The sequence below is a fragment of the Pipra filicauda genome, unplaced genomic scaffold (assembly GCF_003945595.2).
Source record: "Pipra filicauda isolate LSUMZ 115617 unplaced genomic scaffold, ASM394559v2 scaffold193_size2426894_pilon, whole genome shotgun sequence".
NCBI classification, from domain to species: Eukaryota; Metazoa; Chordata; class Aves; order Passeriformes; family Pipridae; genus Pipra; species Pipra filicauda.
Window position 1 is genome coordinate 1,791,112 of NW_024104302.1, and position 24,480 is coordinate 1,815,591.

Below are 24,480 nucleotides of genomic sequence, written 5' to 3' on the forward strand. Positions count from 1 at the left end.
ATGGTGCTTCTGCAGAGCTGGGCCCCCACAGGCTGTGGCTGCACAGCAGGGCCATCCGGCCAGGCAAGGCGAGCACTGGCCTCAGTATCTGCAGCTGCTTCCCTGCAGGAGCTGTGCAAGCAGCATTAGTGCAGGAACAGCCTTTATTAAAGCAAAATAACCTACAAAAATATAGATACAGCCCGTGCCCCAGGCCTGATCTGGCAAAGGAGGAACAAGGCTCCTGCCCAGGGCAAGGACTAGCTCAGCCACACGGAGCCTTTGGCCATGGGTGTCGTGTGCACCCAACTCTAGGGGCCAGGCTTGTTCCCAGCCCCAGGGTCGCTCTCCTCCTCCTCCCAGTGAGCGTTGCTCCCACGGGTGGAGGTTCCCTCCCAGCACAGCGCGCAGCTGCCCCAGTCCTGTCCTGGGCCAGGGCATGTGGTAGGGCGGGGGCTGTCCCCCGCCGAGGGGCTGCAGGGGCAATGCTGTTCCCCACAGAGCAACTTCTGCAGAGGAGCGCAGCCATGTGTGCAGCCGGCGCGAGGGCTCCGCCGCACCGGGCAGCGCTGAGGGGTGATAAACGTGGGCATGGCAGAGATGAGCCCTGCCGGCGTGTGTGGGGGTGGCCATGGGACCCTCCTGTCCCCTGGCAGGGCACTCACTGCTCCTGCGTGCCCCAGGAGATGTAGTCGGGGCGCGTGGCCGCGTGATACTCGTCGATGAGCTGCTGCACAATCTCCCGGGAGTTGTCCAGCTCATCGAAGTTGTCCTTGAAGATGTCCTCCTTGCGGAACTGCTCCAGGAAGGCCTCCCGCTTGCGCAGCTTGTCGTACTGCCGGCACGTCCGCTCGAACAGCTGGAGAGCAGCGCGGGGTCACAGGGGCCAGGGCTCCCTGGGGACCCTTTCCAAGAGAACGGCACAGCGGCCAGTGGGACTGATGGAACCCTGGACCAGACCTGAGCCCTGCTGGGAGCCATCCACCCCACGCCCTGGCAGGGCCTGCCCTGGCTTTGTGATGGCCCCAGATTGAAGGGACACCAGGGGTGTGGGGCCCAGTGGGGCGGGGAAGGCACTCACCGAGGAGATGTTGGTATGGTTTGCCATCATGAGACCACTGACGCGGTGAGCGGACGGCAGGTAAGGGGACTTGCGGGACAAAGCCACCTGGATGCTGGCAGGGCCCCAGGGGATGAAGTTGGCCAACTTCCTCTCCCGGATCCGCTGCAGACTCTTGTGAACCTGGTGGGATGAGAACACCAACGGGAAGCAGGGTGAAGGGCAAAAAGCCTGGTCCCAGCAGACCCACGAGCTGCTCCTCACAGGAAGGTGGATTTCAGCAGGACTGTGGCCTTTCCAAGAGGACAGAGCTCATACAGGAGAAACCTGGAGCCAGTTCTCAGGCACTGTCCAGTCTTGCCCCAGGATTGCTGCACAGTGACCATACCCTTCCCTGGGCCACACCATGGCCATCAGCACCTTAACGGCCATGGGAGCTCACCTGTGTAGGATCCACCTCCCCCTGGATGATGTTGAGGATGGCGATGTAGCAGTGGTTGGTCTGCCTGTCTCGCCCTGTGGACACCATCACGTTTTTAGGCTGCAACAATCTTCTCATCACGTCCAGGACTGTGGTTTTCCTCACGCTGGCCACCTGCACAGGCCAGGCGGGGATCAGAGGGAGCAAGGGTGCTGCTCCCTGCCCTCCCACTGCCCAGCACGCACGTACAGCAAGGGGGCCAGCTGGACAGAGATGCCCTCGCCCCAGGGATGGAGCCACGTGCAAAGCCACATGCAGGACGAAAATCCCATCATCACACAACAGGCACAGCCAGGCTGAACAGACTGTCAGTGAAGCCTCCAGCATGGGGGCTGTCTGCCCCCCCCCAGGATGAAGCTCAGCTGAGAGCAGAGGGACAGGGACCTGTTTCATATTATTGCTGTCGAAGTTGGGTCCTGTCCCACTGCTGAGGCAGAGAGCAGTGGATGTTTGACAGGAGAGGGGCTGTTCCCCACTCCATCCCCTCCCTGCCCTGCCCAGCTCCGAGCTATGGGCAGACTGGCCACTGCCATCCCTGCTTGCTGTCTGGGCTTTGCTCAGCTGCCACCAGTCAGAGGGGTCACAGCTGGGGCCAGCACCCAGAGTGCTCACAGCAGGGACAGCTGGGTGAGGTGGCAGCTCCCTCCTGCACCGTCTGAACCACTGGCTGAGCCGTGCCCACACTCCTCCCTGGGAGGACAGATCACACACTGATACCCTTTTCAGAGCCAGCAGTTTTTCATATTTGTTTCTCTGAGCAACATCCTGAGGAAATGCATGAAGGGAGAGGAGAAGAGCAGCTGTTAGCTCCCGCCAGGCTGCGACGGGCCACTGCAGGCGAGCACCTCTCGAAACAGAACTGCCCCATTCGCACTGGGGGGTGGAGGGCCCTGGCTGGGGACGAGCCAAATGCAAGCACAGTGCTTGATGTCCTGAGGGCTGGCAAGTCCCCCTCCCAGACACAAATCAAGCCCCAGGAAGGGGCTGACGCCTGGAGCCCAACATCAGTTTTGGAGTAACAATGATCAATAGAGATTGGACCCAAATGGCCCAAGCTGTGGCCCGCAGAGGTGGCAGGGCTGGCAGGGCCACTCTGCTGGCCTTGCTCAGATCATTTCTAAGGGTGGCTTTTTATCCTGTGATCTTGACAGCCGCCCTGATGCATGCAGCAGGTAGCCTGGCAGATGGACAACTGCCTGCTCACGTCTGATTCATTGCACACACGGCCATCACGTGGTGTGAGCACACAGGCCTGGGATTTGGGACATGCAGCGACAGCTCACACCAAGACACGGGACTGACAGATGCTACAAGGTGAGCGTGGCAGCTTCTCCTGGCCTCAGAGATGGGGAGGAGTGCCTGGGGCTGCCTTACCGACTGGTCGGTGGTGAGTGGCGTGTACCCCGTCATGAGGAAGTGCAGCCGGGGCGTGGGGATCAGCGAGGCGATCAGCCCGATGAGGTCGTTGTTCATGTACCCGGGATACCTGAGTGTGGTGGTGCTGGCAGACATGATGGTGGAGACCTGGGGGAGAGAACGGGGTCAGCACCTGTGTCACCACAGGGTCACAGGGGGTGTCACAACCTGCCTCATGCGGCTGTGCCAAGGGAAGCTGGAGCACCCAGAAGGGCAGAGTACTCTCACTCACAGGCTGCCCACCCATGAGCCCAGCCCATGGAGCATCTTAAGATTGAGCTAAACACAGCAGGGAAGCCCCATGCTGGCTTCTCCCAAAGGAAGAGCCCTTCTCACCAGCTGGTTGATCTGCGAGAATGACGGGTTCTGAATGTGCAGCCGGTCTGTTGCGATACGATTCAAGGCTGTGTTGTCCAGAACCACCTGCAAGAGAAACCTGGCTCCATGAAGGGCCTCGGAGGCAGTTGAGGAAGGGCAGTCCCAGCTACGTGTCTCAGGGCCCGGCACAGCCCTCTGTGCAGGTGGCAGACACTTGAAACCACAAGCTGACTCATCTCTGGAGTGTAACCGACACTGTCAATGGAAGCTCTTCCCTCCCTCCTGGCTGTGCTCCCCGCACTCTCCCCAAGAGCTCTGCCCCTGGGCCAGCACCATGCACCAGCACCAGCAGCTCCAGTGAAGCTGCTCCTGCCCTGCCACACACAGGGATCAGCTGCAGGGGACGAGCAGCATCTCGGTCAGACCCAACCAAAGGCCCCAGCACAGGCTGAAGGTGCTGCCTGGCTGTGGAGGTTGTGGGTGCTAAAAGCAATGCCGGGATCGAGTTCAGGCAGAGGCTGCAGCACAGCTACACAAAAGAAGCACAGACAGCCCTCGCTGCCTTGGGAAGATCTGCTGGATCCCAGAGGCAGAAATACCAGGCAGCTCTACAGGGGTTAGTACAGAGCCAACGAGGGTCCCTGGGACCACCACATCTGCTCGACCCTTCTGTTCAGGGCCCACTTGTTGCTACATCCAGGGCTCACGGGCACATGGTGCTGCTGCAGCACAGGCCCCAGCATGGGCCATGGTTCTGGGCTGTGGAGACAGGGCTGTCACCCCAGGGCTTGCTGCACCACGGGCCTCTTACCACGCAGTCAGCATTCTGAGTCAGCCTCTTCAGCGTCAGCAGAGAGTTGTACGGCTGGACTACAACATCGCTCATCTCATCCTGGTTTGGGAACACCGAGTAGGTCTCCACCAGCTTCTTGGGATACCTGGTGAGAAGTGCAGCCATCTCAAGGGTTAATGCCGCCAAGCCAGCACTCTTCCCTCCCACAAGCTGCCTTCCTAGTCTCCAGGGCTCAGGACAGGGTGAGTCACCAGAGCTGCAGCCAGACTGGCTCCCAGGGAGGGAGAGAATGTGTCCCAGCAGTGCCTACCCCAGCAGCACAGGAGTTGGCTGCCAGAGGAGCTACAGGGAGACTGAGCCATCCACAGGCTGATTAAGCAGCTGCTCACAAGCCTTTTCAAGAGGCTGCAAGCTTGAACAGGCCAGGACAGCAGCTCAGAGCCCACAGCCAGAGCCTCCCATCCTCCCCCTGCACAGTCAGGGTGTCCGCAGGCAGCTGCCTGATAAGAACAGCCAAGGGAAGGCAGAGCTTGGACAGTTTCAGAGCCTCTGAAGTCCCCAGGCGTATCAGGAGCCGTCCCTCTGCAGGCAGCTCGCCAGGGATTGCACAAGACAGTGTTTGGGTGGGGGTGGTGGCTCTGAGTCAGCGCTCTCCAGCTCTCCAGCTCTGGGCAGGGTGCCCAGGCTGGGCCAGGCTCTGTGGTGCAGGAAGGGGACAGGGCTGTGCTCACCTGTCATTCAGTCTCTCCAGGAGGTACGAGCCCAGCCCAGAGCCTGTTCCACCAGCGATGGAGTGGCAAAGCACAAACCCCTGCAAGGAACCAGAAGGCAGTGCTGAAGCTGCAGCTCAACCCCAGTGCAGGCAGATAACATGACACCCCCAACACCTCCAGCAGAGACCTGCTGGCCAGGGCCAGAGCTCCCCATGGCAGCTGGGAGCACAGACACAGCGGAGTTGGCCCCGGCTCCTCTGGACTCCAACCACAGCTCCTCAGCCCACTCCTGCCCACATAGGTGGGATCCACATCTCTGCACACTCCGCAACGTGCAACAGCTGCTTGGGAACCTGCAGGATCCCTCCCACCCAGAACAGGCTTCAGAATAGCTCCAATGCCACCTCCAGGATCCAGTCTGTCACACAAAATGCAGGCGCACTTTTTCAACCCTTTCCTGGGTCCTCCACACCCCTTCTTCCTTCTAGAGTGACTGAGACCAAACTCCCACTGCCTGACTCCAGGGCAGCTTCCACCTGCTCAACTCCCACAAAAGGCTCCTGAATCTTCTGTCTGTTTGTTTTAGCTGACATTTGCCCTTCCCCTGCTGCCACGTGACAGCCTGAAACGAACACCCAGCAGCCCTGTCTGTCTGTGCAAAGGGAACAGGTTCACGTGGACGGTATAAAGAAAAACGCCCCATGAGCAAACAGTGAGAGGATTTCCAGGGCAGGCTGACAGGTGGAGTGGTGATGAACAAACCTCCTGTCCCTGGTTCCCCCCTCTGTGTCTTTTGCGCTCAGCCCCAGAAGCACACTGAGCAAGCTTGTGCACACCAGAGCGCTGAGCTCAACCTTACAAAGAGCAGCCTGGCTGGGAAAACACCAGGCAGGGCCACTGGATCCAAATCCCCATTGTACTTACTTCCAAACTGTCGCTCCCATCAGCCTCTCTGTCTATTATGTCAAAAATATCTTCGTGGATCTTTTCTCCCTGCAAAAGAAACCAGACCTGGTTTTGTTCCTTTCCCACAGAACATGGAGAAGAGCTGCTCAAGCCTGCTGTGATGCTCAGTCAGACTGGTAGTGTGACCCAGCGCCCCATGCCCAGGGTGCCACAGTCCCTGCCAGTGACGAGGTGTTATTCAGAAACTGGGACTGAGCTGCACGAGGGGGTCATGAAAAAGCCCCAGGCCTGCTGGGCTGCCCTGCGTCTCACCCAGCAGCACCAGAGCTGGTACCTGCGAGAAGCCACTGGCCCAGTTGTTCCCAGCTCCCCCTCCGTGCTCAGACAGGTAAATGTTTTCTGGGTTGTACAGGTTGGCATAGGGGGAGTTGAGAATGGAGTGGATGACGCGGGGCTCCAGGTCCAGCAGCACGGCCCGCGGGATGTAGTGCTCATCGTCGGCCTGCAACAGGAGCAGGAGAGTCACAGCGCTGCTGCAGCTCGGGAAGGGAGAGCATGAGCCACCCCCTGGCCTCGGGCGAGCCCAGCACAACATAGCCGGGCCTGGCGAGAGGGAGGAGGGAGGGAGGGAGGCTGGCTCTGTGCAGCCTGTGTCCCGGAGCACCCCCAGCACGGGTGAAGGGGGGGGTTCTGGGTGCTTACATAAGGCACCGTCTGTGGCAGTGCCTCGTGCTGCCGCTCCGCCCACACAGCGCTCCACGGCCACACCGGGAGCGCAGGCGGGAGCCTGTCACTGGCTGTGAGCAGAAGGCTGGGCTGAGCCACCGCTCCAGCCAGCGGGGTCGGCACCCGCGAGGTCTGCAGAGAGGGCTGGGGCAGGCACGGACAGCCCGGAGCCCCGTGGGGCCGAGGGTAGCACACCCCACGTGATGTGTCCGCCCCACGGCCCGCGGTCGGCGGTACCTGGTAGAAGAAGACATCCTTGCGGTCGGTGCCCTCGGTGGCGAACTCCTCCACAATGCCCTCGGGGCTGATGCCATGCTCGGCGCAGAGCTGTTTCCAGAACTCGAACCCGACTGCGGGGAAGGGGCGGTCATACGGGACGGCCGGGCCGGGCTGGGCACCGGCACCGAGACCGACATCGACAGTGGCACCGGGAGCGGGGCAGGGCCCGGAGCGCCCCGGTCCGCAGGCCCCGCCCCATCCCACAAGGCCCCGCCCCATCCCACAAGGCCCCGCCCCACGAGGCCCCGCCCCGCCCCACGAGGCCCCGCCCCACCTCACAAGGCCCCGCCAGTTCCCCCCCCAAAGCATCCCGGCCCCGCCCGGTGCGCGCTCCCCCGGCCCCGCCGCCGCCGAGGCGCACTCACTCTGGTTGCCGCACTGGCCCAGCTGCAGGGTGATGATCTCCCGCGGCATCGCGGCCGAGGCTCCGCTCCGCTCCCACCGCCCGCCTGGCCCCGGTACCGCCGCGTCTCCCGCCGGCGCCAATGGCAGTGCGCGTGCGCGCCTCGCATTTCCGGGGCAGCGCTGCACGCCCCCACCCGTGGCGGTGCCCTGGCAACGCGCGTGCGCCCCGGCAGGCGGCGCCAGCTGCGCCTGCGCCAAGATGGCGGCGCCCAGCGCAGCACTGTTGCTGCCGGCGGTGGGGGCCGCCATGCCTGCGGCAGACGCGCGCGCGCGGCCGGCGGACGGATGTTGACGCCGTGAGGGAGCGATGGCGGCGGCGGCGGCGGCAGGGCCGGGGTTCGGGCCCGGCGAGCGGCAGCGGCGGGTGCAGGCGCTGAGCGCGGCGCTGCGCGGCCGCCTCGGACCGTACGAGCCGCTTCTGGGCGCCCTGCAGGCCGCGCTGGTGTGGGAGCGGCCGGGCCGCAGCGCGCTGTGCTGGGCGGCGGTGCACGGCCTGTTCTGGTGAGCAGCGGCGCCGGCACCGGCACCGGCACCGGGCCGCCGAGGGAGGGCGGGCGGCGGAGCGGCCCGCTGCCGCGATCGCCGGGGCTGCGGGGGCCCGTCCGAGCTCCCCGCGGCGACGGGGCTCGGGGGGCCGCGGGGGAGCCGCCCCCGGGGACGAACGGGCCGAGAGGAGCCGCGGGTTTGGGCCGCGGCACGTTCCGGACAGGAGGGACCTGAGAGCGCTGGGTCGGCTGCAGCCCCGGCCCCCTCCGCGTGCTCCCCTTGTACTGGGGAGCATCAAACTAACCGGGAACAGCCAACCTGTGCTGTGGCGGTGCAGGGAGGGCAGCGGGCACCGCTTGCCTGGGACAGGGGGCTGTCCCGGGAGAACTGACACGAGCAGACCAGGGTCCCCCGGCAGCTGCCCCCTTCAGTGCAGACTGAGTAGCACCTGCTGAGTTTTCTCTCCAAGTGACTGGTTGGTTTTGGGTTGGTTGGTGTTACCCGTTTGTGTCTTGCACAGATCTGGATGGTACCAACCCCTTTCATTTCTTCCTCACAGGTTCTTTGCTCTGACTTCCCTTCGTTTGCTTTTCCTGGTTGCGTTTACCCTCCTAGTAGTAGTGTGTATAGACCAGTGGAAGCATAAAATCTGGCCAGAAATTGGAGGTAAGTTGCAGCATTTGAGCTGATAGCAGCAAATCAAGCCCTGTTTCCAGCCCCATGAGTACAGGCTCTGTAGTGTCTGCAGTTAAATTGTTGAAACTTGGTTTTTTTGCTAGAAGGGTCTAGAAGCCATCAAGAATACTGCAGGCATGTTCTTCCTGGAGCTGGAAAATTCTAACCTGTGTGAACATAAGACCTTTTTGTGCTTGTGATACTGGTATTTGTCTTGTAATCCTGAACCACGGGGTGTATGTGACCTAGTGCAGGTCTCAGCCAGTGATTCACTTTCTGAGCATTAAGTACCAGAGCGAGAAATTGAAGCATATGTGGAACTCATCTGGATTTCTCCTCAGAATCCATAATAATCCAGTTTAGGATGAAGATGAGTCCCAGCCTTGCTGTTGAGCAGAGATTTATTTGGGAGAAGAGGCATCTAAACAGCTGTTAATGAAGTTAGTCTTAAGGTTTCAGTAACCAAAGCAGTTATGTCCCTCCTTTGTGACATTAATACACTGATGAATGCCCCCATTCCAAACAGGTTGAGGTCCCTTGGCTTTGCATGGTTGGTTTGGAGCAGTGTAGGGTCTGCATGCTCCCAGGGCTGGTTCCCTGACTAACCAGCAAATTCAGCTCTCAGCTTTCTGCTTCAGCCCATGTTCTCTGTAGTTCCTGGGAAGACATTAAAGCTTTTCTCGGTTTTGGAGCTTGGCTCAGGCTCCCTCTTAAGTGGCAGTGTCTGTCCAGCTCCTTCATCTGCCTGATTTTGATCTCTCAGGATAGACAGTACAGTCTTTGGTCACTTTTCAAGTCAAGCCTCAGTGAGAAAGTATCAAAAGCCTTAAATCCCTGATGCCTCCAGCCTGCAGGCTATTCCTACTCCCCAGTTGGTATGGGGGAAGGGGAAGTGGTGTTTTGGCCAGAGCATCCTCCAGTGTCCAACAAATACCAAGGAGCAACAGGGAGACTCTTGCAGTCCTGTACTGCCACACGTACACACTCAAGACGTGTTATGGAGTGATGCATCTCCATCCTGTAATTACAGTTAATGTCTTTTCCAGGTGTTCCCCAGCTCATTAAAGCTTTACTTAAATCCCAAGAGCTACGCATTCCCATGGCAAATTCCTTGCAACTAATGTAGTGTCTGTTCTTAATATTTTAGTGGCGAGACCTGACGAATTAGACAATGAGAGGTAGGAAACTAATTGACTCCTCTGCTGTGATACTTTGCTGTGATACCGTGTCGTTGCCTGCACAAGCTTGGAATATCAGCTCCTTGGGGCGAGGAGGAGGGGGAGAAGGGAGAAGGGAGGATGGAGCCCGGGACGCCGTCAGGCAGTCATGAGAAGTTTTTGACTTGCCCAAGCCTTTGTATTGTACTTCATCTTTGCCTCATACCACTTCCAGTGATGCTTGCTTGATCCCCTGCCCCCTGAAGTTACAGGCGCTGCCTTGGAAGCAATTCCTCTTGTATGGGCCTCCAGTAGCAGGAAAACAGCATTTCTGTGGGAATTAATGAAGTCTTCTGAGACTTGATAGGGAATGTTAGACAGGCTTGTTCCAGCAGTTGTTCCTGCATAGTTATGGTCTGACTGCAGTGTTAATAATGGGTTGAGAAATGCTGAGGTGTTGCCTCAGTGCTCACACCTGCCTCTCTGGGCACACCTTCCTGCCGCCACTGCCAGGCTGTGCTGGATGTCAGCGCCCGATTAAGTCACCTGAGCTGGTGCCAGAGGACAGTTGTCTTTATTCAATTTTTTAAGAGGCCCAAGCACAAAAGGAATTGCTCTTCCTAACCTTCAGGTACTTGTGACCAGCAGTTAAGAGGCACTAACAAAACTCACCAATTCAAGGCCTCCAAAGTAACTATGAAGTGAGGTGCAAGGCTGCTTCCAGACCTCGTGCTGAACTCTTGGAGGCTACAGTTGACCAAATAACTGCAGAAAAAGTAAATGGATTCAGTTGATTTGCCTCTATACTGCCCACTCCCTCCAGCAGCATGGAGAAGTCCAGGCCACTGACTGAAATTCCTGTTCCTTGGCTGCTGTGGGAGCACTGGGACACTGGTAGAGCAGCCGTAGACAAGCTGCTTTGGGCAGGGCGGTGCTTGGAGGGCAGGTGACCCTCATCTCTAGAGCTGTGTGCTGGGGAGGAAGAAGCATTGAGACAAGCGTTTGTAACAAGGGACTTCAGCACTGACATTGATGCAGTAATATCTGTTCCCAAATTCTGCCTTCACTGCAGCTGGGGATATGTCCACCCTCGGCTGCTTGGACTGCCAGAGCTCTGTCACCATTTGGCTGAAGGATGGGTGTCTGGGACCGACTTCTTAAATAATCTCTTCATTTTCAAGAGGCAAAGCCCTGGCAAGGTAAGAATGTACACACCTCAGAAATAACCTGTTTGGTGTGGAGCCTCTGTTGACCACGAGGAGCCTCCTGTGCTGGCATCCAGTGCTGACTGAACATGTTCAGGCATGGGAGGTTGCCATGGGAGGTCTCCCACAACACCGTGGCTGTTAGGTGGTGGGGAGGAATGGAAAGCACAGGCAGAATGATCAGGTTCTAGAGGAGGGAGGAGAAAGCGAGGCCACTACTTAACCTTGGAAACTCACTGTCTCCCATGTCTTCAGTTTTGCCTTCTAGTGTGTGGAGTCTTCACTTTCCTGGCTGTCCTTGGCCGGTATATCCCTGGACTCTTGCTCTCGTACTTGCTGTGTAAGTAGATCTCTGTGCCAATACAGACTTACGTGTGAAAAGAGATGAGGGATCTGAACGTGTGAGGGATGGGGCTCCTCTGCGCAAAAGGAAAGCTTGTGTGAATGGCTTTAAAATTTAAAATTATACATTCTGCCTGGAACGTGGCGGTTCTTGACCAGGACTCGAAGTCTGGTCTGGAAAGAACATGTTTGAGTGCTTAGTAATCACAGATCTGAGCACTGGTTGGCCTCTCAATTTTGTTAAATTGTCAGAGGCGATGGCACCAGTTCTCACAGCCTCCTGCAGCACTGCCCTCAGTGCCCAGACCTGCCGTGCTCTGTGTGTTGTGCTGCATCACAGAATGGGCAGGATGTTTGCCAAGCAGCATCCTGACCAACCTTCTAACGTGCGTTCCCACTCACCCCAGTGCTCCTCGTCCTGCTGTGGCCCCTCGCCGTGTACCACCGGCTGGGGCAGCGCATGTACCTGCGGCTGGAGCCGGCTCTGCAGCGGCTGGACTTCAGCGTCCGGGGATACATGATAGCCCGGCAGCGGGAGAGGCAACGTGAGTGCTGTGCCACTTCTGACCCCTCAGACCTTGGTCCTTGGTGCCTGAGATGGGCTGTGAATGGAGCCCCCAAGCCCGGGCAGGGGGTAGGAGTGCATGTCTGGCATGGCAAATTCTTGGAGCTGCCTTGGGAAGGGAGCGAGGCAGCTCTGCCTCCACAGCCACCTGCCAGGGAGCAGCTGCCGTGGGCTCTTCACGGCGCTGAGCTGCTCCAGTTCTCGGCTGCCAGAACTCTGTGTTCCATATGATGGTTGCACAGAAAAAGGAGGAAGGGATCAGTGCAAGGGAGCGCTAAAACATGTTCATCTCGGCAAAAAAACCTGCCGCAGTCAGGAGTTATCACAGCTCTGCTGCGGAACAGAGCTGGCTCTACTGTCCAGCTTGGGGTGTTGTGGTTCTGCACAGAGCCCTATCCCAGCAGCAGTAACAGCGTTGGCTCTGGTTTCTGGCAGTGCGTGCCCAGGCCCTCGGTCAGGAGGCCACGGACGATGGGAGCGACAGCGAAGAGGAGCTGGCTGCATTCTGCCCCAAGGTAACGGAGTGTCTGGGAGAGGAGAGAGCTTGGCTGGACAGAAAAAACAAAGTAGCTGAATGTGATGGGAGAGCAGATGAGGACATTCCCCTTCCAGAGAGGTCTTTCCCACTCTGTCCCCACTCAAGGATGTCCAGAGCTGCTCATGCCAGCTGCAGGCTCCTAAGCTGGGCAGTACACATGAATGAGCCTTAGGTACCAGCCTCCTTTGAGGGCCGGGTTTAACTAGAGGCCACTGGGTCATCTATTTTGTCTTGAGGCACAGGAATAAGCTCTCCAATGCTGATGTTTTCAATTTTATCTCCTATTTCAAAGCTGGATGACTCTGTGGTCGCCAAGGAACTGACCATCTCTGACTCGGAGCATTCAGATGCTGAGGTTTCCTATACTGAAAATGGGATATTTAACCTTTCAAGGGGCCAGACTCCCCTGACAGAGGGATCAGAAGGTGAGAGGAAATGGGCAGCTTGTGGAAGGTGTGGAATGCCAAACAGGCGCCAGTGTGACGGGTTGGAGGGCGGATGTGTTGTTACCTCATGTCCTTGAGGTCTGACTCTTTGATGTCAGCCTTGCTGCTGCAGATGAGCTGCAACTGCCTGTTTTGTTCAGAGCGTCCTCCTTCATTCCTGTGGTGCTTGAGTAGAGCGACAGCAGCTGCTCTGCAAAGGCAGATCCAGCTCTGCCAGTCTGACTGTGGGCGCAGAAGCAGTGTGGTTGGGGGTGTGGGTGCTCCCCTCTGGCAGGTGGCTGGTTTGGCACCCGCATTCCTTGTGAATGAGTTGGGAGATCAGTGGGATCCGAATAGCTGGGATGGGGAGGAGGGCGAAGTTGAGGAGCGTGTGGTCTGTGAGATGCCAACAGCCTGCCCTGGGGAGGTGCTGGCCCAGCTCCTGATGGAGCCTGCGGGTGCTGGGCGAGTGCCAGCATTTAAAGCACTTTCTCCTCTTCCAGACCTGGACGGACACAGTGACCCAGAAGAATCATTTGCCAGGGATCTCCCTGACTTCCCTTCCATCAACCCAGAAGCAACTGGCATAGATGATGAAGACGACACCAGCATTGGGATCCCAAGCCTGGCATACCGCCCACAAGGGACAGAGGATCTGCATCTCCCGTACGACCAGGAGGAGTCTGGCGCGCTGCCGTCGGTGCAGAATCTCACCAACAACATCGCTGGCTTTGTCACCAGGGGGATGATCCAGCTGGCACTGTCAGGAGCCCCTCAGCCAGGCTCCTCACGCAGCACCAATCCCCAGAGAGGGGCAAAGACTCACCTCAGAGCAGTCAGCTCGGACTTGGACACTGATGCCGAAGGGGATGATTTTGAACTGCTGGATCAGTCTGAGCTGAACCAGCTGGATCCTGCTGGCTCCCGAGGCCAGTAAGCCATCCCATCACTTCCCTCTGGTTTTCTATTGCGTGTCACGGAGGGAATCCTGGAAGGAAAAGCCTTGCACAGTTCTCTCAATCGTCTCCTGTGAGTCTGAGTGACGTGACAGCTAGTCCTGGCTGGGAACATCACTGTGACTTGTGACTCTGTAGCCTCGCTTGGATTTTAAAATAAAGGACACTGGTAATCCCTAGGGAGAGACATTGATGGGATAGGTCCACAATCACCCTGTGCTGTCTGCCAGGATGCTGCCTGCTCCAAACTTCCTCACCTAAGACAATAAATGTGGTGTCTGCAGCTCTCGAGGCCGGTGGGACCGACGGCATTGCCAGGGACAATCGTGCACTGACCTCTGGGGCTGATGCACAACCAGGGGAACAGGATGAGGCCCTTCAGGCTTGGTGTCTGGGACTCAGTGCTGTTCTGTCTCAGACAGCCATTCCCCGCTCCTAAAACATTCACAAATCCAAGTCTTCTCTCCCAGCAATATCCAGCTCCAGGTGGAACCAACCCCCTTGCTCCACTGTGGACGTTGTGCAGCTGCAATGTTTTCCTTGCACTGGCCACTCCCTCGGCTCCAGCTCCTCGTGATGCTGTTTTTTAAGAGCTCAATGGCAATAAGACACCTGCTGTGACCACCAGAGTCCTGCAAGAATATCCACGTGTGGCCCCTGCTCTTGTGTTGCTTTCCTGAACTAACAGCCTTTCTTGAGAGCCAACTAACACTTTGCTAGAACTCCCTGTGCTCCTACCCTCGTGTTCCCGTGGGCAGGGCCGAGGTTTCCTGGAGGAGGGAGGCAGTGGGACAGGGGTGCCTGGGCAGTTGTGTGTCCCCCCCCGGCCCTATTGTGTCCAGCCTTGTGCAGGCAGAATCCACGGACAGGGGACACCAGCCCGGGCTGCCAGTGACTGAGGAGCTCATGCCCACTGCGGTCCCGTGAACAAACCAGCAGCCCCCGGGGAGAGCCGCCCCTGCTGTGTCCGCCGAGCTCCCCCCCTTGCTTTTCCTAAGCCATAGACCCGGTTCTGATCACGTTTGTGCAGCCAAGAACGTACCTCGGCAGGGACCCCATTACCGGCTGCTGTTTGTCTGACTTCGCCTGCCCGAGCGCGTCCGCCGTGCCGGGGCCGCAGCCAGGGGGGAGGCGGGGTGGGGCGGCAGCCTCAGACCCGGGAGTGGGGGTCGGTAACGGGTTATTCCATGCGGGCGTGAGGCGTCTCACGGGCCGAGTTGCGGTGCGGAGCCAGAGCGCGGGGGCTGCGCTGCTGACGCCGCGGCGGGAGGGCCGGGCGGGGGGCGGTGGGTGCCCGCCCGGAGCCCCCGCCCGCCGGTCCCGCCTCCCCGGGGCGCGGCTCCCCCGCCCATCGGCGCCGGCCCGGGCCCTGTTCCCGGTCGGACGGAGCGCGCGGCGCGCCGGAAGTGCCGCGAGCGGCGCCAAGCGGGGCCGGAGCGGGGCGGGAGGAGCGGGATGAGCAAAGGGCGCGAGGCCGCGGCGGGCGGTGAGTGCGGGGTGGGCCGGGAGAGCCCCGGGCGGTGGGTGCGGGAGGGGGAGCCCGGGGCGGCCGCTGCGGTGCCAGAGGAGGCCGCGGTGACCGGGGCCGGTCCCCCAGGAGGCGGCGCTGCCGCCGTCCTGCTGCGGTACCTGCGGGAGCAGAACCGTCCGTACAGCGCCCAGGACGCCTTCGGGAACCTGCAGCGGGAGCACGGGCTGGGCAAGGCGGTGAGCGGGGCCGGGCCGGGGCGGGGCGGGCGCGGTCGCGGTCCCTGTCGCGGCTGACGGCGCGTCCCGCAGGCCGTGGTGAAGGCGCTGGAGCAGCTGGCGCAGCAGGGCCGCGTGCGCGAGAAGGCCTACGGGAAGCAGAAGATCTACTTCGCCGACCAGGTGAGCCCCGGCCGCGGGCACCCTCTGCCCGCTCCAGCCCTCCCTGACCCCCCCTCCCCGCAGGAGCAGCTCCCGGCCGCCAGCGATGCCGAGCTCCGCAGGCTGGACGAGGAGATCACCGCCCGCTCCGCACAGCTGCAGGCGCTGCAGCAGAGCTGCCGGCACATGGAGGCGGGTGAGTGCGCCCGGGCGGCCCCGTGGGCTCAGGGACAGGCTCAGGTCCTGGCTCTGCAGCCACCGGGAGGGTCCCCAGGGCACGGGCAGCTGTGCCCCGGTGCCGGCTGGCAGCCTGGCCAGTGAGTGGTGCCGCCTCCCCAGAGCTGAAGGACTTGAACAGCTCCATGACAACCTCCGAGATGTCCAAGGAGATCGAGGCGCTGAGGAAGGACTGTGCCAGTTACACGGAGAAACTGGAGAGGATTAAATCTGCCACCAACCACGTGACTCCAGAGGAAAAGGAGAAGGTAAAGAGCTGCCGGGGCTGAGCCTGGTGCTGGGCCGGGTCTCCACCGGGATCCAGCACATCCCTGATGGGCATTCCCAACGTGGTGCTGTTGGCAGGTGTGCCGGGAGCAGCAGCTGTACCGCCGGGAGTGGCGCCGGAGGAAGCGGATGGTACTCACTGGGCCCTGGGGTCAGTGCTGGCCCTGCTGGGACGGGCCCCCCACAGCCCCTCACATGCCCTGTCCCGTCAGGCCACCGAGCTGCTGGATGCCATCCTGGAGGGGTACCCCAAGAGCAAGAAGCAATTCTTCGTAAGTACCGAGGCTGGAACTTGCCCGGGGCTGCTGAGCCAGGCCCTGACCTGCCCTGACCCACCGGTGCTGTACAGGAGGAGGTCGGGATAGAGACGGATGAGGAGCATGGCGTGGTGCTGCCAGCGGCCCTGTGAGGGGCTGGGGGAGCCTTTGCCCCGGGGAGAAGCTGCTGCTGTGGAGCTGCTGCTGAAACTTGGCTGTTGGGTTGTTCTGTTTCTCTTTTTGCAGGACCTGGGCTCATCCCGTGTATTTATGTGTTTAAAATTCTTTTGCAGTTGGAAGGGTGGTGGGTGGGAGAGACTTGGCACTGGCCCTCTCCTTGCAGAGGGATGTTGTTTCTTCCTGCCCCTCAGCACAGGGAGCTGCCAAACTGGGGTCCAGTGGGGCTGAGGAGAGGTGTGGGGGCACTGGTGCTGTGTCCCTGCTGTTCTGGTAAGAAAAGGGATGTGGGGGAGGTGGGGGGCACTGGTGCTCCAGTACGGAAAGAGTGAGGGACTGTCAGGGCTGCAGAGCTCTGTATGTGATCCAGCCCCTTCTCGCTGTGTGCCTGAGTGGTCACACAAGAATACGATCCATTAAACACCAGAATTTTGGTTCAGCTGTGCTTCCCTGTGGTGTTTGTCTGTTCAGAGGGTGTTGGGGCAGGGTTTAGGTCCTGAGGGGTGGGAAGGGTGGGAGCCAGGAGAGGGTAACATGAACCACAGAGACTGGAAGGGGCTTCTGGAAACTACTGGCTCTAGGGCCCAGCTCTAGGAACACAGCAGCAGAAAAATCACTAAAACATTCAGCAATATTTAATTACTTTTCTCAATAGAAAAATACATCACTTTCATGTGTGAGGTCTGTAAAACTTCTCATCCTCCTCCCAAGGCAGGAAGCAACACTCCCTCCTCAGCTCTGGGAACAAAACAGCCTGAAATAAACACTCCCTGGCTGTGCCCCTGGAGCAGGAGCACAAACATGGTTACGGAGAACAAATCCCACTATCCCATTACTCTGGGCAATGACCAACCATCAGCTGGGCAGAGCTGTGACCCAAACTGGGCGTGAGACAGGGGCAAAGGTGTCCCTGAGAGCAGCTGCCTGCACAGCTGGCACTGGCAGCACTCCAGGACCGTTTCAGTGATTTACAAAAATAAAAATCAAATCAAGGCTGGTCATGGATGTGTGTGTTTAAAAATTCTAAGGAGGGGCAGCAAGTGCATGTGGCCACATTGTGCTGCAGCTGCAGAACATTCTGTGCAGCACAGCCACAGCCAACCCGAGAGGGAGCTGGATACAGTCCAGCGCTTGCAGGAACTTCCTGTGTCCCTACCAGGGAACCCACAGCTGCAGGAGCACCCTGGCACTGAGGGGCTCATCCTGCTGCCAGCACTGACAGGCTCTCCCAGAACACATCTGCCTCAAAACAGCTGCTTCAGAGGGAGGGGGGAGACAGCCCAGAAGTTGGGGAGAATCTATTCCTACTGTTTCACCAGAAACCCACCATTTTTAGCACACATTCATCGCATTTCCCCAGCCGGGGTCAGCGGGGCTGTCAGAGGCCTGAGGGCACAGAGCAGAGCTGCTCCGGGGTCAGCTCTGCAGGGAGAGTCGGTGGCACAGGCAACCTCACAGCACTGCCTGAGCCACAGACTCTGCCCTCACTCCTCTGCTCCACATTCCCTTTGCCTCCCCTCTTGCCCAGTCCCTACCAAGACTCGGTAACACCGAGCAGAGCAGCTGTGTCTGCATGGCCACCGTTGGGCTTCGGAGGGAATACAATAAATAATTCAGAAAAGCTCAAAAACAGCCACGAGGGAGAGGGCCCAGGAGGGTGCCTGTCCCCCAGGCCCGTAGACAGGAGGTGCCCTGTCCCCACGGGCACAGAGGCAGCGGAGGAGGCTCAGTAGAGCTGACTCTTCACCTGGTGCAGAACCCCGATGACAACGTCCCGCAGTGTCTGCAGCAGAGAGGGGACACGGTCAGTCAGTCTGTAGGGCAACAGCTGCCCCCATGCCACTGTCTCTCCCTCTGGGCCATGGCACCAGTGCTCACCTGGGGCTTGCAGTGCTCCTCGATCCAGCTGAACACACATGCTGAGAGCTCCTGGAAACTTGTTACAGAGATGGAGGCATTGAAGGACTGGAACAGGGAATCCATGATGCCTTGGAAAACATTGAATTTCACTTCATCAGAGACCTGGTCCTTCCCTTCGTTTGGGTTGTCTTGATGAGCTTTCACAATCTGCTCATAGTTCCTGAAACAAGTATAGGGCCTCGAGGTCAGCAGTGAGGCGTCTGCACCCAGCTCCTGCTCCTGGTTCTGAGCTCCTGCTCCCAGCTCCCACACCCAGCTCCTGTGCTCAGCTCCAAGCTCCAGGCCTGTTCCCAGCCAGAGAACCTCTGGATGACCCCTGGCAGCTCTTCCCTGCAAGGACATGGGGGAACAGCAGGAGGAGGGCTTGACCCTGACAGCTCTTCCCTTACACTTTCATGATCTTCAAGGCCATCACATCTTTCCTGAGGGTAGAAACTTCCTCCTCCTGCTTCTTCTTTTCCTTGTGCAGGAACTGGATGTAGTCAATGGCTGAGCATGAAAACACAGAGTGAGGATTTGGGAGCACACACAGGCCCCTGAGACCCCCACGGGAGGTGCCCAAGCAAGGGCAGCATCAGCTTCTGCTGCAGCCTGCGGACAGGCAGGTGCAGGTGAGCAGCACCTGAGCTCCCCAGAGCTTCATCGCACCACAAGGTCCCAAGGTGCTGAACTCTGCCCTGCACAGCTCTAGGGAGGCATTCTGGGGGATTGACAGCAACCCCTTCCATCTCCCCACCCCTTGGGACTCACTTTTCTGGAGGACAATGGCCTTGCTCAGCTTCTGGGAGCCGATAGAGAAATCCTGCTGCTCGCAGGTGGGGACGATGGCCTGCAGGTCATCGTAGCCTTTCTGGGGGGAAGCAGAGCCACAGCACGTGGAGTTCACCCTGTGGGGCTGGGCCCACACCCAGCTCCCACCACACAGCCCATCAGGGCCAGGGCAGCTCCCAGCACACGAGGAGCCTCCTGGAGAGGGCAGATCCAGCAGCTCAACAGGGGCAGCGCTGGGTGGGATACGGCTCTCCCCTCACCTTGATGGCATCACGGCGCTTCTGCTCAGCCTGGGTGTGTGCGCGGCGGCGCCGGTCCTTGTACGACTCCTTGTAGGGCTCCTGGTGGTAGTCACTGTCCTCGTCGTCTGTGGGGACAGGGCACGGCCCGGGGTTGAGGAAGCAGAGGCACGAGGGGGCTGTGGCAGCTCTGGGCCCAGCACAGCCCCTGCCCACTCAGCTCCTGCAGGCTGGGCCAGGGACAGTGCCCCGAGGGGCCCCACCGACCTCTCCCCTCTCCCTGTGGAGCTGCACAGGAGGCACCTGCTGTTTCCACCACCTCCCTCCTCCTCCTCAGGGTGGGAACCCTGCCCAGCCCCCTTAGCGCAGGGCAGAGCTGGAGCCCGGCAGGTGCTGGGCTCCCCCGAAAGCAGAGACACCGCGGTCCCGGGGGCCAAACCCCACCTGTGTTGGGGACAGAGGAGGCGCTGGTAGAGCCGATGCTGTTGGCCCGGGACACTATGCTGCTTTTCCGGGCGTTCTCCATGAAGAGCGCTGAAACAAGAGTGTCCCGGGGTCAGTGCCCAGCGCAGGGTGTCACCGGACGCAGGAACAGGGGGTGTCCCCGGGTGGCCGCTGCCACCCTGGCGCGGGGGTGGCACCTACCGGAGTCCAGGCCATTGTCGCCGTAGGCCGCGTCCACCTGCGCGGGGCCGGTGGAGACACGTCAGCGGGGCCGGGCTGCGACCGCGGCCCGGACCCCGAAGCCCCCCCGGACCCGCCCGAGCAGTGCCCGCCACCCCCGGGCTGCGTCCCCGCTGGGATCTCCGGCCGCCGCCCCCCACACAGGCAGCGATCCCCCGCGCGCTCCTCGCCCCGGCGCTCATCCCGCCCGCCTGCCCGCCCTCCATGGCGCCCGCCCGTCGCCCCGTGGCCCCGGCGGCGCTCCCGGCCCGGCCCCACCTTCCCCCACGGGTCCTCGCCCCCGCCCGGCGGCTCCGCCATCTTCCGCCCGCCCGGTCATGTGACCGCCGCGGGGGCCGACGGGAATCGCGCCTCGCAGCCGCCACCAGGGGGCGCCCGCGCCTCTGTGTGGGTGTGACGTCATGGTCAGGACACCGTCATTGTGACGTAATCTTCAGTGACGTCAACGCTGCCGTGCGTCCCCAGCGCGGCACCCCCGAGCCCCGCAGCGCCGGGGCCACGCCCATAATGGGAGCTGGGAGGGGCCGGGGGCAGCAGAGCCCCTGTGGAGGTGGGTGGGAGGACAGAACTGGCACAGTGACACAGGACCGGCACACGGACATGCACAGTGGGAGCAGCCTCTTTACTGGCACCCAGCGGGGCTCAGCCCTGCGGGGTCCCCCGCACTGGGGGACGTCAGGACGCCCCGGCCCCTCCATGGAGCCGGATGGGCTCGGTGGGCTCGGTCCCGCGCTGGTCTGTCCGCCGGCTCTCGCAGGGCAGTGGTGGACACGGACCCTCCCAGGGCCGTGCAGGACTGCCCCTCACAGGTGGGGGTCGTGGCCGGCCTCTGGGCGCAAGCGCTGCTGCAGCAGGTCCCAGGCCTTCTGCACCTGCCAGAGAACCACCCGGGGCAGCACCTCAGAGCCCACGGACCCCGAGAGCAGCACCTTGGCACAGGGTCACACAAGGGTCCCATGCCTCCTCTCCCTTCCCAGCTGCATCTACATCCCCAAATCCCTCCCTTGTGGCCGTGTCCAGAGGCAGCCTCGATGGTGAGAGCACACCCAGGCACACAGTGCCCAGCCCAGGCACAGCACTGAGCCCTCTGGTCCCCCAGGACACCTCCAGTGCTGCGGCAGCCCCGGGCTCACCTGCTGCCGGGTGACATCTGGCTCCCAGAGGGTGCAGAGCACCACCTGTGCCCACTCCACCCGCTGCCTGTTGGTCATCTGGCTCTGCAGCCGGCAGCGAGCGGCCTCCTCGCTCAGCCCATCCCTGGCCACAATGCGCCTCACGGCCTGGCAGGGACAGAGGGGACACTCAGGGGAGGCTGAGGACCAGCTCTGGCAGCGAGCGAGGGGCCCAGGGCATGGCTCACCTCCTCCTCTGGGATGATGGCCGTCCACACCTCATGGACCATGTTCTGCCACCCGGCCTCCAGCAGCACAGCAGCATCCAGCACACACACGGCCTTCCCTGCGGAAGAAGGGCATTCCTCAGTGCCTGGCCATGGATGGAGCGATGGCTCCTCAGCTCTGGCCCAGCCTGGGCTCAGCTTCCCCCTTCCAGCAGCACAGACACTTCACTGCTGAGCTGAGGCTGCAATGGAGCTGCCCCCATTACCTTGAGAGTCGGCCTCCCGGATCTGCTCCCTCACCATCCGGGCTATCTCAGGCCACACAATGTCTGTCAGGCTCTTCAGCCGCTCCTACAAAGGACCAGGGCAGGATTCAGGATTTGGTCCTTTACCCTCAGAACTCCTGGGCAGCCAACGAGGGGATGGTGGCTGTCAGCAGTCAGGGGGCACCCAGGAAGGTGGGGGGGTATTATTTTCCTTGCCCTGCCAGGCATAGCAGACCCTTGGTCTCTGCTGCCCCTCAGCACAGTGAGGTCCCAGTGCAGCAGCACCCACATGAGACCCATCCACCCAGGGGACCCCTCAAGCTGCCTCCACCTGGGGCTGGGGCAGCACCGGAGCCACAGGCTGAGCACTGGCCCCACCAGCAAGGTCAGGTGTCACTGAGCTCCCTCGGGTACAAGGGGCAGAGAGCACCAGCTCCACATACGTCAGGGCTGTTGCTCCACACTGGGTGAAGGAAAAGCATGGGATAGAGGGGACAGGGATGGGGAGACAGCAGCAGCTGCAGGGCAAGAGGACTATGTCCAGCACAGCTGCTGACTCAGCTACAGAGACAGATCTGTCCTGCCCTGTCACTGACAGGAAGTGTAGCCAGGAAGGTGTCATCAGTTCAAAGGACTGAAAACTAAAAAGCCTCAACAGAAGGGGAGAGCTCCCCTGGCTCATGGGATTAAACACTGAGTCTCTGTGCTGCTTCTACCTGGTTTCCAAACACTTTGGCCCCAAGGACTTTCCTGTTAATCGTCCCATCTTCATTCAAGATCTCTGCAAGACAGAAGAACAACAGGTTTGGCAGGAACAAACCCAACTCCCATCCCTGGGGCAAGCCTGGGTCAGGGAAACATCTTTGGCACAGGGCTCTCAACAGGACACAGAAAGGGCCTGTAAGATCTGACCTGGCAGCTCTTCACCTGACTCATGAAAAGGACAGGGGAGAGCTCATCCCAGGCAAACAGCAGCCCAGTTCAGCCTTCCCCACCAGCAGTTCTGACATGGGACACATGACATTTGGGGAGCCCAAAACCCATGGGACAGGAGGGGGACACAGGCCAGGGCTCCTTGGGATGTTGGGACACCCCTCCCTCCCCCTCCTCCTCCCAGTCCTTCCCACAACCTCTGGTGGCTCTACCTGCCCCAAAGGCTGCCACTACTTGCTCGTAGGCCGGGCCACCAGGGACATAGACGGCGTGGCCCAGCTTGTCGGCATCGATGACAAAGGCGCCCAGGTGCCCCAGGAGTTTGGCGATGGAGGTTTTCCCACTCCCAGTGCCCCCAGTGAGCCCAATCACATACGGGCGTGATGGCAAGGCCGGGTCTCGCTAAGGGAAGAAGGAAAGCCATGGCAGCAAACGGAGGACTGGGCTTTGCTGGAGAAGGATCCCAATGCCCCAGCCTGGAGATGGGCATGAAAGGATCTGGCCTGCAGAGCAGCAAGAGCATTGCCAAACTGTGGATCCCAAGATTCCCACCCCTCCTCCCGGGCACACTGCTCCCATCACAGCCGTGGTTCTCCCTCACCCGTGGGGGCTGCAGCAGCGTCCCCAGCAGCCTCTGCCGGAGGCTGGAGGAGCTGATCTTCTCCTCCTCGTTCTGTTGGTGGTCAGGGTCCTTCATCAACTGGATCTCATGGAGAGCCAGCTCAGGGAGCCCCTGAGGAGAGAAGGAAGCCCCAAGTACCATCAGCTGTAGGAGTGTGGCGGGTGAAGGGGAGAACTGAGACCCGATTTGCCCCCAGGCAGTGGCAGGCAGGGGCGAGAGGGGGGCAGGGGCAGCCCTGGGCTCTGGCGCGGGAATTACATGTTCAAGCCTCTTCCTATTCACAGCCTCCCCTCCCCGGCGGGTCTCCTCGCTGACCACCAGGCACTGCAAGTCGGGGTCTGTGACTGAGGGGCCGAAGGGGTCGGCCAGAGGCACGATGTCGTAGCTCAGCGAGGGCTTCACATCCTCCAGGAACTCGCGGAGCTTTGCTGCCCGCAGCTCGTAGGGCTCGATCAGCTCCGGCAGAACCTTGTCTACCAGGTGCCGGGAGGGTGGGGAAGCACAAGAGTGACAGAAAAACAAGACCAGGAGAAGGGAGACAAAACTCGTCCATGACTTTGAGTGGCTACTCCCTCCTGCCCTTGCTCCCGCTGCACCCACACACCTTGCTAGCTGTGGACAGGACACCAGGTCCCCACCGGGTACCCGGTGTCACCTTGCCTGGGTGGCACCGCTTTGGGTGGGTGGCTGCCAGGCTCCCCCGTGTCAGCGGTCCCCCAGATCACCGCCCTGCCCCGGCCAGCACCGGGCTGACCCCTCGGTCACCCCGGACTCACGGCGGAGCAGGTCTCCGTCGGCCACCCCAGCCAGGAGCCGCCGCCGGGCCAGGAGGCAGCAGGCGCTGAGCAGGAGCCGGTGGGCGCCGTGGAGCCGGTCGAAGGTGCCGCCGACCGCCACGTCCAAGAATTCGGGGAGCGTCGCGTCGGGATCCTGCTCGGGGTCCCCCTCGGGGTCCCCGCCGCCGGTGTCCTCGCCCAGCAGCATCGCGGGCAGGCTCGGCGGGCAGCCGTACACGGCCGCGGCCAGGCGCTGCAGCCCGAGCTGCACCGGCTCCGGCGGCCCCGGCGCCTCGGCGGCGGCCGCCAGCAGGACACGGGGCGGCCGTGCCAGGCGGCGGCCGGGGCCGAGCAGGACGCGCAGGTCCAGCCCCCGCCGCGCCGCCGCCGCCTCGTACAGCGCGGCCAGAGCCCGCAGCAGCGCGGGGCCCGCGGGCGGCGCGGCGGGGCCGGGGCCGGCGGGGCCGCTCAGCCGCAGCCCCGGCTGCAGGTGCACGTACAGCGGCCCCGCCACCAGCCCCGCCGCCGCCGCCACCAGCCCCGCCGCCCGCCGGGGCAGCGCGGGCAGCGGCGCCGTCAGCACCAGCAGCCCCGAGGGGAAGGGCGGCATCGCCCCGCCGGATGCGCCGCCGACCGGAACGGGGACGGGACCGGCACCGGAACGGCACCGCCTCCCGGGCAGCCCCGGCGCGGCTCCGCCCGCGGGAGGAGGAGACCGG

General features: G+C 61.3%; 5 protein-coding genes across 6 annotated transcripts; 2 read left to right on the forward strand and 3 right to left on the reverse strand.

Moving 5' to 3' along the window:
• Positions 1-125: 125 nt before the first annotated feature.
• Positions 126-7,170, reverse strand: TUBG1 (tubulin gamma 1). Its single transcript, XM_027747836.1, has 11 exons — positions 7,037-7,170; positions 6,630-6,742; positions 6,001-6,168; positions 5,685-5,753; positions 4,779-4,858; positions 4,066-4,192; positions 3,273-3,359; positions 2,895-3,044; positions 1,482-1,634; positions 1,061-1,222; positions 126-838 (listed from the first exon to the last, which is right to left on the reverse strand). Exons 1-11 carry the CDS (start codon positions 7,083-7,085, stop codon positions 641-643), a joined length of 1,356 nt encoding a protein of 451 aa, XP_027603637.1. The 5' UTR covers positions 7,086-7,170; the 3' UTR covers positions 126-640.
• Positions 7,171-7,332: 162 nt separating this feature from the next.
• RETREG3 (reticulophagy regulator family member 3) lies at positions 7,333-14,483 on the forward strand. Its single transcript, XM_027747871.2, has 9 exons — positions 7,333-7,577; positions 8,122-8,228; positions 9,385-9,415; positions 10,467-10,593; positions 10,855-10,939; positions 11,349-11,486; positions 11,942-12,021; positions 12,337-12,469; positions 12,973-14,483. Exons 1-9 carry the CDS (start codon positions 7,384-7,386, stop codon positions 13,404-13,406), a joined length of 1,329 nt encoding a protein of 442 aa, XP_027603672.1. The 5' UTR covers positions 7,333-7,383; the 3' UTR covers positions 13,407-14,483.
• Positions 14,484-14,620: 137 nt separating this feature from the next.
• On the forward strand, positions 14,621-16,650 carry LOC114002012 (PSMC3 interacting protein). 2 transcript variants are annotated; one of them, XM_027747671.2, is made up of 8 exons: positions 14,725-14,911; positions 15,023-15,132; positions 15,205-15,294; positions 15,358-15,469; positions 15,613-15,758; positions 15,856-15,909; positions 15,990-16,049; positions 16,127-16,650. In XM_027747671.2, the coding sequence occupies exons 1-8, from the start codon at positions 14,881-14,883 to the stop codon at positions 16,184-16,186; spliced, it is 663 nt and encodes a 220-aa protein (XP_027603472.1). In that variant the 5' UTR covers positions 14,725-14,880; the 3' UTR covers positions 16,187-16,650. The 2 variants fall into 2 exon arrangements, with proteins under 2 accessions (XP_039236315.1, XP_027603472.1); XM_039380381.1 differs by having other exon boundaries at positions 14,621-14,911; positions 15,990-16,650.
• A 174-nt stretch (positions 16,651-16,824) lies between these two features.
• MLX (MAX dimerization protein MLX) lies at positions 16,825-20,323 on the reverse strand. The gene is made up of 8 exons (XM_027747649.2): positions 20,084-20,323; positions 19,787-19,823; positions 19,586-19,675; positions 19,163-19,269; positions 18,882-18,981; positions 18,521-18,620; positions 18,090-18,291; positions 16,825-17,994 (listed from the first exon to the last, which is right to left on the reverse strand). Exons 1-8 carry the CDS (start codon positions 20,123-20,125, stop codon positions 17,938-17,940), a joined length of 735 nt encoding a protein of 244 aa, XP_027603450.1. The 5' UTR covers positions 20,126-20,323; the 3' UTR covers positions 16,825-17,937.
• Positions 20,324-20,428: 105 nt separating this feature from the next.
• On the reverse strand, positions 20,429-24,410 carry COASY (Coenzyme A synthase). The gene is made up of 9 exons (XM_027747925.2): positions 23,762-24,410; positions 23,244-23,458; positions 22,965-23,096; positions 22,576-22,765; positions 22,147-22,211; positions 21,431-21,515; positions 21,186-21,283; positions 20,959-21,105; positions 20,429-20,697 (listed from the first exon to the last, which is right to left on the reverse strand). Exons 1-9 carry the CDS (start codon positions 24,369-24,371, stop codon positions 20,629-20,631), a joined length of 1,611 nt encoding a protein of 536 aa, XP_027603726.1. The 5' UTR covers positions 24,372-24,410; the 3' UTR covers positions 20,429-20,628.
• Positions 24,411-24,480: the final 70 nt, after the last annotated feature.

Excerpts from the sequence above, each read along its gene's own strand:
- TUBG1 (XM_027747836.1), bottom strand. The coding sequence starts at position 7,085 with ATGCCGCGGGAGATCATCACCCTGCAGCTGGGCCAGTGCGGCAACCAG. Across the intron at positions 4,193-4,778 it reads CTGGAGAGACTGAATGACAG|GTATCCCAAGAAGCTGGTGG; the intron begins GTGAGCACAGCC and ends ACTTCTCACCAG. Across the intron at positions 1,223-1,481 it reads GGGAGGTGGATCCTACACAG|GTTCACAAGAGTCTGCAGCG; the intron begins GTGAGCTCCCAT and ends TCATCCCACCAG.
- RETREG3 (XM_027747871.2), top strand. The coding sequence starts at position 7,384 with ATGGCGGCGGCGGCGGCGGCAGGGCCGGGGTTCGGGCCCGGCGAGCGG. Across the intron at positions 10,594-10,854 it reads AGAGGCAAAGCCCTGGCAAG|TTTTGCCTTCTAGTGTGTGG; the intron begins GTAAGAATGTAC and ends CCATGTCTTCAG. Across the intron at positions 11,487-11,941 it reads CCGGCAGCGGGAGAGGCAAC|TGCGTGCCCAGGCCCTCGGT; the intron begins GTGAGTGCTGTG and ends GGTTTCTGGCAG.
- LOC114002012 (XM_039380381.1), top strand. The coding sequence starts at position 14,881 with ATGAGCAAAGGGCGCGAGGCCGCGGCGGGCG. Across the intron at positions 15,470-15,612 it reads CTGCCGGCACATGGAGGCGG|AGCTGAAGGACTTGAACAGC; the intron begins GTGAGTGCGCCC and ends CCGCCTCCCCAG. Across the intron at positions 15,759-15,855 it reads CTCCAGAGGAAAAGGAGAAG|GTGTGCCGGGAGCAGCAGCT; the intron begins GTAAAGAGCTGC and ends TGCTGTTGGCAG.
- MLX (XM_027747649.2), bottom strand. The coding sequence starts at position 20,125 with ATGGCGGAGCCGCCGGGCGGGGGCGAGGACCCGTGGGGGAAG. Across the intron at positions 18,292-18,520 it reads GCCTTGAAGATCATGAAAGT|GAACTATGAGCAGATTGTGA; the intron begins GTAAGGGAAGAG and ends TACTTGTTTCAG. Across the intron at positions 17,995-18,089 it reads AGGAGCACTGCAAGCCCCAG|ACACTGCGGGACGTTGTCAT; the intron begins GTGAGCACTGGT and ends TCTCTGCTGCAG.
- COASY (XM_027747925.2), bottom strand. The coding sequence starts at position 24,371 with ATGCCGCCCTTCCCCTCGGGGCTGCTGGTGCTGACGGCGCCGCTGCCC. Across the intron at positions 23,097-23,243 it reads ATAGGAAGAGGCTTGAACAT|GGGCTCCCTGAGCTGGCTCT; the intron begins GTAATTCCCGCG and ends TTCTCTCCTCAG. Across the intron at positions 22,212-22,575 it reads AGTGGCAGCCTTTGGGGCAG|AGATCTTGAATGAAGATGGG; the intron begins GTAGAGCCACCA and ends TCTGTCTTGCAG.